The 16,589-nt window shown below is 41.7% G+C and overlaps 1 protein-coding gene across 3 annotated transcripts in view; it reads right to left on the reverse strand.

The window, feature by feature from the left end:
• Window positions 1-16,589, reverse strand: part of mllt10 (MLLT10 histone lysine methyltransferase DOT1L cofactor) — a 47,468-nt gene that overhangs the window by 10,393 nt on the left and 20,486 nt on the right. For all 3 annotated transcript variants that reach the window (XM_084939128.1, XM_084939127.1, XM_084939129.1), the window contains 6 exons: window positions 13,267-13,365; window positions 12,624-12,960; window positions 11,714-11,932; window positions 11,103-11,594; window positions 5,678-5,838; window positions 1,586-1,703 (listed from right to left, as the gene is read on the reverse strand). In XM_084939128.1, the coding sequence (XP_084795254.1) occupies window positions 1,586-1,703; window positions 5,678-5,838; window positions 11,103-11,594; window positions 11,714-11,932; window positions 12,624-12,960; window positions 13,267-13,365 (1,426 nt within the window). The remainder of the gene's footprint in view (window positions 1-1,585; window positions 1,704-5,677; window positions 5,839-11,102; window positions 11,595-11,713; window positions 11,933-12,623; window positions 12,961-13,266; window positions 13,366-16,589) is intronic.

Genomic DNA, 16,589 nt, shown 5'->3' on the forward strand with positions numbered 1-16,589 from the left:
AACGGCTGCCAAAGTAAACAGGCTGCATGCATACAAACACACGCACACACACACCTTGCACGTTTACGCTCACATGACCCTTACTAGCCGACAAACAGAACTTCATGCTTATGTAGCCGCAGACACGTGTTCTCCACGTCTGTGCTTAATGTTATGGTAAGGAAATATCAATGTTCATTAAGGCTGCTTAATGATTATTTTCATTACTGGTTAGTGCAGCTCAATGAAGCAATAGGTCAATCAAGTGAAAATAAATCTGCCACTATTTAAAAAAAAAAAAAAGTTTCCAAATATAGGGGGGAAAATATTCAATACTTGTTTGCTGGTTTAATATCTGAATATTTCACCTTTTGCACAAAGAAATTTTACTGACGCTAAAGAAAAGCTCATCAATAAAGAAAAACCACTGGCCTATTAATTCATACTATGTTTATATTTAAGTTTCACTTAAAATTAAAGTGGAGAACATTTACAATACTCACATCTGAAATTGTGTAAACGTCAGAAATGACTTCATATTGAATTATACATTTAATTTAATTATAAATTAAACACATTTCCAATTGGAAACATTTAATTTTACACAACAGCATAGCACACACACACACACACACACACACACACACACACACACACACACACACACACACTCACACCTGAAACAACTTACAAAATTAAATATGGTATAAAATCTTTTCCTTTCTTAATTACAAAAAGAAAACAGTTGTTGTTGTTTTTTTTTTTTAGAGTTTGCAATCAAAATTTTCATTTTCATGAATTATATATAAGGTTTGCTGAACACACTGAACCTGCCTAGTAGCCTGTCCGTAGTTTCTAAAAAAACAAACCAAAAAAAACGCTGCACTCACTTCTAAAAACATGCTGATGTTAATAACTTGAGATGCATGATTTGCACCCATTAAAAATAGGTGCTTATAAAGTGAGGTAAACAGATTTAGGTCTCTGGATCACATACACACATGGACACACGCATGAACGAATGCGCGCACACACACGCGGCCCCCTGTCAGTCAGCCTGATTAGTGAGCTGACCTGCGGGTCAGCCTGGATCTGGCTCTGATGACTGCTGACCGGCAGCAGGAACTGCTTCCTCCTCTCCACTCTTTATTCGCCTCTTTTCTCTTGCTTCTCGTCTCTTTGACCAACCAGATGTCTTGCATCAGGAAGCGGCTACTCTTGATTACTAAAGTCTCTCGTAACTCCCTCATCAGCTCCTCTGCGCTGAACAGACAACACAAACGGACTTTCTCTCTACCGCTGGAGCTCCTGCCGGCTCCAGGAGGAGCATTTCCTCAAAAAGAGCCTATTTTTTTCCTTTCATACTGATTAAAGTTTATCAGAAAAAAAGAAGAGAATATAGAGGAAAACCTATGCCATTTAACTAGAACTGAGTGGGAGGGGCTTAAGAATATCACTGACCCTTGACCTTTTTTGCGGGATCAAGGGGGCATTGACCTATCAATTATCTCCGTGTCCTTGTCGCTCTCTCTCTCATGCACACATTTTATTTTTTCACATGCACACAAACAAACATGCACTGCTGCATGAAGTGTTGCTGCTGTACCTGCCGGTGAGGCTTCGGACTGTGCGATGAGCGCCGCCATGGTCGAGTTGGGGTTCAGCCTGTTGCCAAACATGTGGGGGGGGGCCAGGTTGAAGACAGAGCCTGGGAGAGCGCTCACCTGTGGACGGAGACAAACAAACAGTGACACATGAGACACAAGAAGCCACATTTTCTCTCTGATTTGACTCTTTATAATATAATGGCTAAACCAGCAGTTTTCAGATAACCGCATGATTGTTCTTTTCCACTGAACCATCTGAGAAGTCATGCTTGGAAAAAGGCAGGCAACTTCAAAAAAAGAAAAAAAGTGCCAACTGACGGCATGAAAGGCAAAATTTAAGCTGGCAAGACCGATTCCCTCTTGATCATAATCTCACGAATTTTGCAAGAATCCAGCTGTAAACTTTTAGAGTGAGAAAGAAAGTTTCCCACATTACAATCATGTGGTGATTCAGGTTTTAACGGTCTGAGTGTCCCAAGAAATGCGTTTTAAAACGTTGAATAATAAATGAATAAACCTGGGACACATCAGATTATTTTTAGCCATTTTTGTTTTAATAAATTCAGTCTTTAATTTTTGGCTCATGATGATGATTTTTGTCTTTTATGATAAAAATACACTATTGGTGGTGTACACACACACACACACACACACACACACACACACACACACACACACACACTTTTGATTTTTCTAAACAATTACAATATTTTTAAAATGTAACATATAAAATGTCATAGGATAGCAAGAAAAAGCTGTTCTGGGCTCAAATAGACTTGAAATATACAAAAAAAATAATAAATAAAATAATGATAAAAATTTACACAGGTGTACACACACACACACACACACACACCTCTAAATTTCAAATATGGAAACCTGCATATTTTTGCTGGTGTTACTATATAAATTACCAGAATAATTATCATTTTATTTTTATATTTTGTTCTTTAAGCATTATACATAAAAAATAAACAAAAACCAGCCAGTGTTTCTTTATTATCAAGTGGAACAGTTATAGTAACAGGTTAAGAGTGCATGTGTCTGCAATGCATCTCTTAATGTGGACTGACGGAAATCTACCATCACTTATAAAAAATAAATACATTAAAAAATTAAAACACACACCCACGAGTATATTATAAATCCACAGCTCATTATTCTGTTAGGCACACACACACACACACACACACACACACAGGGCTCAGAGTGCCTCGGCACCCCGACAATACGCTGACATGCTGACAAAGTGTTTCTGATGCATAGAGTTTAATCCAATTAAGGCATTTCCCAAATAAGGACTGTGGAGTGAAGGGTGGGGTCAACAGAGAGCGAGGACAGCGAGGGTGGAGCATGAGCAGGAGAATCAGGTCCATCTAGAAGGACAAAATGGCTGACCATTTTGATTGCACAAAAACGAGTGTTTTGAGGAGTAAATGAGGAAAAAAAAAGGAGCATTTAAAATCCATCGTTGGAAACAAGGTTGTAGTTTCTCGTCCAGCTTACGTGTGGAAAAATTGTGAAGGCCAGACATCGTTACTTAACTAAAACAGCTTAAACTGACAGTTTGGGTAAGTTTGCTTTACTACACTTTCTCCGCTTTGTTTCCAATCAGAAAACGCTTTGAGTAAAATCGTTTGATTTTGAGCTGAAATAAATACGTCATAAAGACCAGTTACATGAAGGCTAAAAACACAAATCCAGGCTTTAGAGAGTCAGTAAAACTCCTGTGTGTTTATGTATTCTGTCCCACTGCTTTAGGGGTGATTAGGATATATTTGTTTAAATTTCTGGAGAGGTTCAGAGGAATAAAACAAAAAAGCCTGAAAGCCATGATCTCATATCAGAAATTTATGCACACAGTAGGTGTAAATACAGAAAATCATCCCGCAAATTCCAATTCCTATTAAAGGTTAATTTCCAAAAATGGAACCGGTTCCCTCTGACCATTTCATCCTCCTCTGAAATGACTTCAGATTTCTTTCTACACCCACCCCATCCTCCTCTTCCTCCTCCCAGTGCCATAATCCTGCCCCCTTTCCCATCAACATTCATTTTTCATTTACATTCATTTTTCATTAAAGTCTCTCTTGCACTCCCTTTCTCTGTCCTGGGCTGATAGCCAATAACAGTAGGCCAAGAGTCTGCTAGCGCACTGAAAATAGCAAATGGTCTCTGTCATTCACCCAGTCACACACACACACACACACACACACACACACACACACACACACACACACACAGAGAGAGAGGAAAGCCTGTTGTTGGCATCCTTCTATAGTTGTGTAATTACTCCCAATTCGATTTAAAATGTGCGTGTGTGAATGTGTGCGCTCACTTGTCTGCTGCCCAAAGGCCTGCGTCACACTTTACAAACTAACACACATGTTTAAAACAATTTGAAAAGAACTGTGGGGGGAAAAAAGAAACCGTCTCTATTAAGTCGCCCCCATGCTTCCTTTCTGAAGCTCTCTTCTCATTTCTCTCTCTCGCTCTCACAGACACACAAACTCGCACACAGCCGCAACCCAAGCTCCTCTATACATGCAGAAAACAGGCGTGATATCCTGTGCTTCCCTGGGCCTCCCGTCCTCTAGAATATGTGCTGAACAGAGAAGGAGCAGGGTGAGATGAAGGCCGAGCCAGTGAATCCAAAGCGCGAGCGCTAACCCCCCTAAACACACAGTCGCTGCAACCCCTCCCCTCCCACCATCTATCTTTCCATCCCTACTGTGGTGCTTGTCAGATGTCATTACATCACAGGACACTGGAGGAGGTGGGGGAAGAGAAATGGACGGGGACGGAGAGAAGGAAGGTCGAGGGTGAGAGAAAGTGTGTGTGTGAGAAAGAAAGCGAAAGAGAGGTGGTAAGTGGACATGGGAGAAAGATGGGGCTGGGTGGACAGAGACAGAATGCAGACTTTGGGGACGTTTTGAAATAACGGACACTGGGGTCAGTGATTGAAGAAGAGCTGCACCCTTCTAGGAGATAGGTGCTTTGAAAGGGGCCAAGTTGATCACGTTGGATGCAACAACCTTAAAACTGGATATCAGGGTTATATGAGCCAGCAGTGCACAGTGAAAATGAAGAAAAGCCTAAATATTGAGAAAGGTCTTGGATAATTCATTCAAAGTGCTTAACTGCTGCTTTTATATATGAGGTTTAAATGGAAATACATTTAAAAATTTACCATTTTTATTTCCATTCCATTATTCCCCCCCACAAAAAAAAAAAGAAAAATCCTTAAATGTTTCACGATGGGAATGATTTCCTTTAATTACGCAGCCTTGATTTCTCTCCACTTTCTCACATAATGTATTGTGAATGAGTGCTTTCCCAGCTTGGCCCAGAAGCCCCCCCACCCCCGTCACCATTCTCCCCATTGAGTGACATGATAAAAATCATAAACGTGCAGGCATATTATAACAACACAGAGCCTTGGTGGGTTTGTCTAGTATTTCATTATAGAGGAACTTGAATGTGTACTCGCTTTCAAAAAGAAAAGGGGAAAAAAAGATGACTTATCAATGTTCCCTCTGTGTCACAAAAACAGATTTCTATCAGTTTCATTAATAAAAATAACTCGAGTATTTCCTCACAGACCTCGCTCGCTAGACTTAGGAAAAACTAATTAGGCTGTAGTTGAAATGTTAAGAAGACTTATTTTTGTGCTCTGAATGAGCTACAGCGACCCTCTACAGGTGCAGCCTCACCATTGGCTACAGAATAACTGAGCTGAGACAACACAATGCGCACAAGGTCGGGAAACACACATTTCACACACAATTAACGTGCGGAGGATTAACAATAGTGCTGAGAGATTTGGTGCGGAAGACGTTTAATTAGTGTGCTTTGGTTTATTTGTATTCCCACAGTTTATCTGCACTTCAGCTCAAAGATGCCAAAGATGTGGATGAATGGGCAGATGTAGAGGGTGCTGAATAGACTGTGTGTGCGCTGAATAGACTGTGTGTGCGCGTGTGTGTGTGTGTGTGTGTGTGTGTGTGAGAGACAGAGTGTGCGTTATGGTGGGTTTGATGAGCGTGTATTTCCATATACGTGAGTGTAGAAAGGTTGTAGCGCAGACTCACGTGTGTTGATGCCGTGCTGTTTAGCGGCGCTGTGGCAGTGAATGGAGAGGGAGGGGCTAGAGAAGGTGTGGGCTGCTGTTGCTGTGACAACTCCGAGTTGGCTCCGCCCATGGTGACGGCTCCCGTCCCCGATGAGGACCCATCGGCAACAGAGAAAACACCTGGGGAGAAATAAGCTGTTTATTAAGATGATTAAACAAAGAGTTTAGCAAAAGTAGAGGAGATCTACATTTCTGTGCCCTGCTGCCGTGTATGATGATTCGCTGTCACATCGTCATGGGTTACATGAATGGTATTAAGTACTTGTGCTAGGAACATGTGAGCTTTTAGCGTCTAGTCTAAAAGTCTGAATAACAGACTGCTTTAAAATTTTACACCGGCCTTGATTTTTGGTACATACAATTTATTTTGGTTTACACACTGTATGCAGACTATGCAGTTATTTTATACAAGTCAATTTTGACTTAGAAAGCATCATTAAATTTTTAACAGTCGATTTTTCTCAGAATAATTATTCATTGTTTTACCGCCATTATCTTGTTTTCATAATTGTCACGCACTTGCGCAGTAAGTGTAAATATATTTCTTGTTACCCGTCTTAAATAGACTTCATTTGACCCTTTTTAATAAAAAAACAACAACAAAGAAAAAAAAAAAAAACAGGGCGAATGAATGGGGGGGGGGGGGGGGGGGGGGGGGGGGAATCACCAGAGAAACAGAAATAAGGAAATTAAAGTTTCAACAAACTGCAGATCTGTTAGAAATGTAATGTGTCATTAATAAATTCAACAAATGTAATGAACGGTTCAGTATGCAGGCTTGTATGCAGTAAGATAGTTTAGTGTCTTTATAGTCATAAAAAAAAACCTCAACTGCAATAATTACAGAAACACACACACACACACACACACACCACAAATTACTTAAAATCAAATATTTAAGGACTGAGATGAGGGATAAGAGACGAAACAGTGTTCTTCCCTTTTGTGCTCTTTGTCTTGCAAACAAAACACACCAATTTTACCCATATGCATATTAAAAATAACAATTATATATTATAGTTAAAATATAAACTGCTGTAATTCACCCACGCATACATGTTCCTGTATTTTAACACATCCACAAAAAAACACTGCGCTCTCTTATCTTCCTGCTCGCTCTCTTTCCTCCCCTCACACACCCTTGTGCTCGTCCACTAACTAGGGATAAACCCTGCCCCTGCCCCCCTTTGACCCCATCAGAGGAGGGGGGGAGAGAGAGGGGCCCCTCAGGCCCACAAAAGCCTGAATGGCTCAGGGCAGGACGCATTCACTGGGGGAACAAGAGATCTTTGTGCCAGGAGGGGAGGGGTGGAGGGAGGGAGGGAGAGGGAGAGAGATAGCACACTACATGGGCCTACATACTATTTATAACACTTTGTAATATGCACCAGAAAAATTGATACCCAAAGCAGGGCTGCTGAGACTCAGGGGGCATGAGCTCCTGCAAGATTTTTTAGCAGCTGGATTAGAGGCCAAACCAACAATTCATCAGAGTTTAGCTAATGCCATTGATGAAATGGGTTACACACAAAGGGATGGTGCAAAAACAGTGCAGGAAACAAGAGGAGGGGGGAAAAGGTTCATTTTAATTCAAATTTCCATTATAATATAATAATACAGAGGGTAATTTAAATGTCCCAAAATTGAATGTCATTTATGTGTCACAGTGCGTGTATGCATTATTTATCTTCACTTTAAAAAAAAAAAGGGTTTAATTTATTTTCCTGAATTAGATCACAAAACTAAACCCAAGTTTTTCCCCAAACTCATAAAATTTTAATGAAAATATTCCCGCAAATTTAACAAGTACACTAAATTCATGTACACTGAATTACTCGTGCACACCAATTATATTTTCAACATCTACAATTATTATAATTCCTAAACTCTTTCTTTCTTTTTGCTCCAAATTTATTGATTCACAGGAATTAGCCAAAAAGTAGATTACAAGATCGACCAGAGGTTTAACACTTCTCGGGCTGAGCTGACAATTAAATGAATGAATGAATGAATGAATGAATAATCTGAAAAACATGTATTAGGGCCATCCAAAACAAAGCTGCTGTTCATTACGAGGACTTGCTAACCTTAACCTGTATTTTTGCTCCCTTTAAGATTTAATTACTGCTTTTCATGGCAAGATTCTTTCAAAAGAAGACAAAGAACAAAACAATATATATTTATTTATATTTCTTTACACACAAACAAACCTGAGCTTGTAAAACTTATAACCCATTTGTATGATCAATACTGTTAAGCCCCTGAAGCACAACAGCCTCCATCGCCCAGCTTTCCTGTTCCCTTTCCCTTCCTGCTCACTACGCCTGTAAGCTTGAAAAACATCCACCTTGATTAGTTCGAGCCGATATTATCTCACGAGGAAATCTGTGTTGCCTACATGCAGAACATAAAAAAAGATGACATTAAATTAAACAAAGTGCATGCCATCACATTCTGTTATTTAACGTCTGATTCAGTGTCTTTTCTCCTGGAGCCTTGCAGCTTGTTTTCCCAAAGACTGCAGACAGTTACTTCATCAGAGTTTAAACGTGGAGATGTTTATGTAAAGACAAACGTCTCGGCAACAGAAAGCCTTTTGTTTTTCTGACAATTTTCTACCACCAAAGATAAACAGGCGTGTATTTAGAGCCAAATCGAGGACAGCAACTGTAACACGCACGAGTGTGTGCATCAGAAAACGTACATGGGTTTGTGGGAGACTGATAAAGGCGTGTCGGTTTCAGAGTCAACAACGGCAAACTAAATTTAACAGTTTCCACAATAAGTATAAGAAGAAGCATATTCAGGTCTCTAAACTACTTTTTTTTTTTTTTTTTAAACACTAGAAACTCATTTGCTACAGTTTAATAGTGAAAAACCTGGAAATATTCTGATTTACATTAAAAATATATATATTATTTTTAAATGTGTTGTTTGGTAGACGTTGCCTTCATATCAACTGTACTTTCTCTATGCTGCCCAACATAATCTAATATATTTTGAGTGTGTGTGTGTATTGTATTTTTTTTCTTTAATGTGAGCCATTTAGCAGTCCTTTTTTATAATAAATTCTCTGTTTCTTGAGATGTGGCACAATATCACACAATATCCCCCCAAAAAAGTACTAATTACAAACCAATCTCCATTTACTGATTTTTTTTACATTTATTTATTTATTTATTTTGCTCTGCCTTAAAATACTGACATTTGTGAATCTTTAAATAATTTCTTCTGATGTTACTTTATTTATTACACACCTGCAAACTTTAATAATAGACATGCTCATATTTTAACATTAAGCTTAATTTGTTATTTAAATTAAATCCTGCTCAGAGTATTTCCTTGCTTTCACAACCTCTCACGTGCTCTGCAGAGGTGACACCAAGCTGCTGATAATTGAGGAAATTCATTTTTAAAAAAGTGTAAGGGTTAAAAATAATCTCATAAATTAGCTAATAAATATAGGAATTAAATGATATCTTTTGTTTTCTTGTCTGCTTTTCCTTCTCTTTAAATACATACATACATACATACATACTCACCAGTGTGAATAAATTTTGCTTCACCCAGCGTCTCTCCTCCCCCACACACCAAAACTACTGCGAGCTTGTCCGTCCCATCGGTGACCCCGCTGCCATCAAACATTAACCCAGCCAAAATCTCACCCCCTGCTTCTCCCCACCCAACACCACATATTTATCAGGCTAACTATCTATCCATCAGCACGGTGGAGTCAGCAGACAGGACAGAGGAGGGGGAGATAAACACCAAGATCCTCCCCATTACTGCCCTGCATTAACCCCTGGCTAAATATTTACAGTAGGAAGAAGAACACATGATTTAATTTCTCACAGTCGCATACGTATGATGCACAGTCATACATAACCACCACTGTTTGCCCTATCTTCTCTCACCAGCTGAACTCCGAAATGCCCCCAACTGCTCAAGGAAAAAGAACCAGAAAGTAAAATGGATGTGGAATCACAAACAAGCTCAACCACCCCTGCTGCAAAAAATTAAAAATTCAGAAAGCAAACAGAACCAGTCCTCTGACTCACCCGCTCATGACCAAAACAACTAGAATATAAAGTAAACCCACCTTTGAATGCAGAACAGAAGATGAGCATTTGTGAAGACTATAGTTTTAACACACTTAAGCTTTGAATGGTTACGATTTTGGTTTGATTCAGGCAGAGAGCTGCAAGAATACAACTTTCCCATTAAAAGTACGACTCCTACACACACAATGCAAATCAAGACCGCCAACCATCCAATGCCTAGCAACACATTTCTGATCAGAATCTCATCATTTTTCACATTTTACAAATTGCTCTGTTGCAAACAACATAATTACTCCTGAATCTTCGCTTTCTGTGAACGCTGCAGTCCAATCCATCTGGTGCTGAGCTGCAATGTCCAATACTCATCACAGCTACAAGTTTTAAAGCTACAGGTCAAGAACAGATGTAGGGCTAATCAATCACTCGAAACGATCACTTCTAGTGGGGGAAAAAAGGACAATTTAGAAAAGCTTAAATCAAAAATATCCTAAATATGAGATAAAGACTCACAGAAGTCAGCCTAGTGATCAGCAACGGATTTGAGCTTAATCAGTGGATTCATCCGTAGCATGAATTTAAATCACCATGTCCACTTTCTTTGCGTGCACGTGTATGGGTGTCAGCACTAAAAGCTCCAGCTGCACACAGCATCAACAGGTGAGTGTTGGTTCTGTATGCAGAAGGCAGGTAGGTGCGAGCAGCTGAGAGCAGGAGGGAGAAACAAAAGGGTGATGATTCTGGAAGAAAAGGGAGATGTGGGATGTGCGGGCTGTGCTGAGCCATTTCCATCAGGGAAACTCCAAAGCATAAAGACAGCTGCCAAGCAACTGAACACATGATGAGAAAGTAAAAAAACAACAACAAAAAAAGAAAGCATACAGACCACTTCCGCGTGTGTGCAGGAACACACAGACCCACACTCTTACACACAAACATGGAGGTGTCACCGGTTCTGGCCATTTCTGATTGTCAATATTTAAAATATGCTGCCCAGGTGTGTTACATTCATACACCTTTGCAACATTGAGCAGCTGGAAAACGTGCTGCAACAATGCCTCACACAAACTACTTTCCTTTTGATCATTGTAATGAAACTGGAGAGCACAATGGGGTCTTACAAGTCACAACTACCCCATAGATCTTGAATGAAACCAGCATGGTTCCTCATTTCAGTTGCCAAAATTGATTTCATTATTCGCTCAGCTACAGCAAAACTATAAAGCTAATTCTGTCATGAGAACTGACAGACGGGCTTCAAGTCTCCGAAACTCTAAAAGGGGTTGTGAAACGTTGCTGTACGTCACATTTCTCAGTCGTCCTTACCTGACCCAGTGGTTGTAGAGCTGCTGTTGCTTTGCAGACTCCCATTCCTGAGGAGTGACGGCGACTTTTGAATCCCACCGCTCACGCCCATGACCCCCAGCCCCCTCTCTCCACCTCCTGATCCTCCTCCTACCCCAACCCCTAATCCACTGCTGGAAACTAAGCATGGGCGACCTGAGAGCGTTGAGGACGAAGAGGAGGAAGGCGAGGCGGTGGAGGAGGAGGTGGTGTTGGCGGTGGAGGTGGTGGGGAGAGTTAGGGAGGGTGCGGGCTCAGAAGGCTTCACATCTGTGGTAAAGCAAGGTCCAAATCTGTTTCGCCAGTTGCCCTTCTTTTTCTTCTTTACCCCATCTTCCCCTCCTCCTGCGGCTGCTCCGCTGATCCCCAGTCCTGAGCTCGAGGGCTGAGGCCGTTTGTAGCCAGTGGACCCAACGAGGCTTGTTGTCTCACTCGCTGTGTGACTGTGGGAATTCTCATACAGCTTTCCACCCACTGCAATGATGAGAAAGAACAGCGTTTCCCATTGGTTAATGTGATTGTTACATGTTTTTAATAGTTAAACAAAAATGATATATATATTTTTTTTTTTTAAAGAAAAAGAAGTGTGGCACCTGCTGAAGCTGTGGTTGCAGACATAAGAGAACCAAAGAGAGTTGTAGTTCCCTCTGAAGCTCCACCCTCTGAGCCTGGCTTCACAAGGCAGCTGCTGAAAGACGGTGGGGAGGAGAAGGTACTTCCACCACCGGGACGCAACGATGAATCTGTGAAACTTAGGAAGTCTGAGGAGGAAGGGGCAGAGGGGGTCTTGCTGGCACTGGTCAACAGGAGGCCTGGGTGGATGAAAGACGGGTGGGACAGGAATGAACAAAGAGAGGAGAGACATGACACATCAGAGCTGTACAAGTTTCCAGAACACACTCCTTTTGATCATCTTGAGAGCGACAGAAACAAGATAACAAAAATAGACATTTTATCAGTTCAAATGCTCTCTATCTGCTCTACAGTCAGCCCTTCCTCGTCAAGCAGCCCTCCCTTGCATCAGTTTCTTGAAAGCGCACACAATGCACAATTTCTCTGCTAGACAAAAACACACAACTGACAAGGGCTTCAAGGCTGCAACAGCGCAAAACACAGGAGCACACAGGAGTGAACAGTGACTCCTTTCACGCCATGACCTCCCCACATGTTCCGTCGGCCTGTGTTTGTGTGCGTGGGGCTGTTCTCAGACGGGGCCCCAGATTACAGAGCCGAGACAAAACAGTCTTATCACGGCGAGAGACAAAAGTCTGGTGCCCGACTGATATCCAGTCAATGACACAGCACACGCGGACCCATAAAACCAGAGAATCAAAAGTTCATTCAGGTTTTAAATAACGCTTTGCAATTTTAATGCATTTGCAGTTTTTCTTGTGGGTGTGCAGGGTAAAAATACCAGATGAGCCATCGCTGCATTCTCACTTTTCTAACTGCCATGTGTGGGGGGAGAGAAATATTGAGATCCATTTGCAACCATCAATTCACCTTGATGGAAAGGCCCAGTTGAAGCTGAGGCAGATGTAGAGGAAGTTGCCATGGTGACCACAGCAGAGGGGAGGGGTTTCCCTGAGGAGGTGAGAGACTTGCGGCCGCCCCTCGGTCCCACCGTGTGACCTCCACCGCTGTTCTTCTTGTTCTTCACCTCAGTCGCAGCCTTGACGCTGTCTGCAGCCAAGGCGTCCTTGGAACTGCTGCCAGAGTGAGCAGACGACACTTCCTGAAAGTTGGCGTTGGTAAAACGTGCTGCGCTGTCATCTAATCGCTTCTGCGAAGACGCTTGCAGAGAGGAGACACCTCCCCCTGAATTGCCACTGTTATAGGTCTGTAAGAAGGTTAAAAAAATAAATAAATGAATAGGGAGGGAGGGAGGGTGGGACAATGATGGGAAAAAAAGGATATTGGCAGAAAAAGGGAGGACAAGAAAATCAAAACAGCGGAACAGGAAGGGAAATTATCAAAAACACGGCCAAATGAAAAAGATGAGTGAAAAATACGAGCAAATACATCAAGGCCACAGGATGTTTTAGGAATATAAGAGTTTAACAAAGATAAATCAAGGTAAGCCACTCTGACTCTAATATTTAATCACATGTTACTAATCACCAAAACAAAGGAGGGGTGCTCTCACCTTCTCTGGGACCATGATGTTCGGAAGGATGAGGGAGGGGGACATGTCCATGGAGGTTTTCTTGTGTTTTGGTTTGTGTCGGTCTCGCTCCTTATGTTTCTGATTGAAATTGGAGGGGAGGGAAGAGAAAACAGATGAGTGAAAATTTTCAGCACATGAGTGAATGGAGGAAAGAAATAAGGACAAAGCCAGAAAAAAGAACCTTAGTTCTTTAGATATTTGAAACACTAGGAAAAGACTAAAAATGGCAAGAAGAAAAAAAAATGATTATGGGGACATTTTAGACCATTTTTTAAAAGTGCTTGGCGGAAAAGCTAATGTATGAGATGGGATGTAAGCACCTAAGTGGAGGAGACCGAGTCGGCGTGCATGTGTGTTCAGCGAAGAGAGGCAGAGAAAGAAGCCGCAGTGCATTTCAAAGACTCAATCTGAGATGAAAGCCTGGCGATCCACAAAAAACAAAGAGAGTGATGGAAGAGAGATAAAAGGGGACCAGGAGGCAACAACAATTTAGCATGCTGCGGTAAAGAGCTGAGCATTGCGCTCGTGCTGATGCGTGCAAGGTCTTGTCGCTTCACCCAATCATATCCTTTTTCTTGGGCCATCACAGCTCAATTTACACCCTCACAAACCTGCGCACACACCGCCACCCCTCTCTCGCACCCTTGAGGTGGTGGCTGGGTGCCAGTGCATTTACACCTCACATGCACGCCCCGCACCCTGACACTTTTCTGTACGTGTGTACTAGCAGACGTAGCCTCACGTGCGTGCACTCGCGCGCGCACACACTCTTGGAGGTATACTCTTGGTGAAAATACGCAGCGATCCTGAGAGACGACTCGACATGCTCGGGATGTTCGATGTCACAACAACACCGAAACACCATAATCGGCACCTCCCCCTTCTCTTCCCCACCCGGGGTTTCGCTGAGGACTGATTGCGAGACGGATTGTGACAGTTTAGCCAGACTTCCTCTGCGAGTGGCAGTTAACAGACATCACCAGCCGAATCAGTAGATTGCAGCTCCAGTGCGACATCTCCGCATGCCAGCTTCCGTTAATGCTAACCGTTAATGAGGTTAGGACTTCTGCTGGTTTCTGTATTTCAGAGGATGTGTTGAAGCTTAAAACAGGTTCCAGTCCTGACTATTTTCATTAATTTCCTAACTTCTATTAGTTGGAGTAGTTAAAAACAGATTCGCCTACATTTTCAGTATCACATGTCACAGCTTTTTACCAAGGCTTTATATCTTCAGACATAAGATCACCTCTGAATTTTTCATTTGAGTTTTGTAACTTGAAATGCTCTTTTGAGAAACACAGTTTTTTTAAACAGCTCTTTTGGCCAAACACTGTTTATGGGGTTTAGTAATATTTAATAATAATTAATAATTCCAGTCTCATTTCCATAATGGCCCCTCATTTGGGCTTATATTTACAGGAAACCAATTAACCACCATTTATTAATCAATAAGTCAGTTATATTTTATCACAACTGATGCTGGTTCATTGGCCATTTTTCCAGATATCAACCAGCTGTTTGCAACTACCCTGAAGAAATGTGCTTTAGCTTTCACACTGGCTATAAAGAGTGCAAAAACAAACAGAAATACAGGGTAGAGGTAGCGATTTAAAACAGACAACAAATGATCCACGCTGCTTCTGCCGCAACACAAAGATGTTACGATTATGGCAAGAGGGAGAGTGACGGAGAGAAAGAGGTAAATTCTTTGGGATTCCCTTTTTGTTTTTCATTAACATTCCAGAGGTAGGTGTTGATGGACAGAGCCTGAGCCAAGAGGGTCGGATAACACACTCTCTCTCTCTCTCTCACACACACACACACACACACACACACAGAAGGCCCACAGCACTGGGCGTGGGAAACACAACAAATGCACAATGTTACCCTGACACACTCTTATCAATCAGGTCAATTGATTATACAGGCAGAGACAAAGCCTTTCAGCATGTTCTGTCCCCTCTTTCTCTAACGCTGACCGCTGGCAGCCTGATCATTTGACATGTCCGAGAGGGCTTTGAGACTGTGTGGGGTAAATATGAGTGGTGGCGGGTAATGATGAGTGCATCTATTTATCAACAAACCCCTGAACAATGAACAATTCAGCAGTGGGCAGAAATCCTCTCCGTCTATGTCGAATGCTGATCACGTGCCCCCAAAGAGAGAGATTCACTTTTAAAGACAAACACTTTTCCTTCTGTCTCTTCACAGTTTGCAGAATACAAGCACAGAAACCTCCATTCCCTTGTTCGCTACATCTATGTGTATTGAAATTCAGACTCTATTATTAATATTTATCAATTCATCTGACTTCATTTCACATACATTTTTCATTTCTTCAAATTACTTCTGTTTTCCAATCAACAGTCTGTAATTATTCAACATTTAATCATGTTAAATTTGGTTATCTACACTACAGTTTTAAATAAAAAGCTCACTACCCAATTTGTTTCAGTACAGCTACGTTAAAACAAACAGCCCTATGAGGCGCACACATTTTGGCACTTTTCGTTGCTGTAACGCGCATAACAAGTATTAATGCATTAATTAATTATTTAAAATGTAACATGTTATCGTTTTATTTAATATAGAAAATGCCGGTACCAATTATGGGAAGAGAAACTATTGTCTGTTAATAATTTGATGTAGTTTCATATTTTATGGCTTCACAATTCAGCACAACAGCCTCAGGAGGACATCGTCTTTTTTTTTTTTTTGGGGGGGGGGGGCGCAAACGGGGAGGGAGCAGGGGGTGAGGAGAGGCGAGAGAAGACGGGCAGAAAGAGAGGAACAGGAAGTACAGGGGAAAATAATCCGGCCTGGCCTAGCAGGAATTCCCCTGTGCAGTTTCCTGCAGGATTTCTGACCAGCCATTGTGTGCGTATGGATGTGTGTGTTTCCTGCGGGCCTTTTCTATGCGGCCAGCGTGGGGGAGCTTGGCTGATTGCAGGGTCTAGCATGAGGTGGGTATACATCTGAGCCTCCAAACCACATAACAAAGGCATGTGAACGCACACACACTCACAAATCTGAGCATACTGATCTCTGACCCAGGAATGGGGATGGTGTGTTTATGTGCGCATGTGTGCAAGAGAGCAAGGAGGGGGATACTCTAATGCTAATAAGGCAGTATTAACAAAAGCCAGGGCAGTGGGACCGAGTAGTACGTGGCCAAACACACACACACACACACACAAAATGTGCCATACAATTCTAATTCTGATGCCACAAATTTCTACAAGTTAACACAATTAAAATATATTCTCTTTTCCCCCCCTCTGTATTAAAAAAACAAAACACAA

This window comes from Perissodus microlepis, chromosome 9 (genome assembly GCF_051167445.1).
Source record: "Perissodus microlepis isolate ML-2025 ecotype Zambia chromosome 9, ASM5116744v1, whole genome shotgun sequence".
Lineage (NCBI taxonomy): Eukaryota > Metazoa > Chordata > Actinopteri > Cichliformes > Cichlidae > Perissodus > Perissodus microlepis.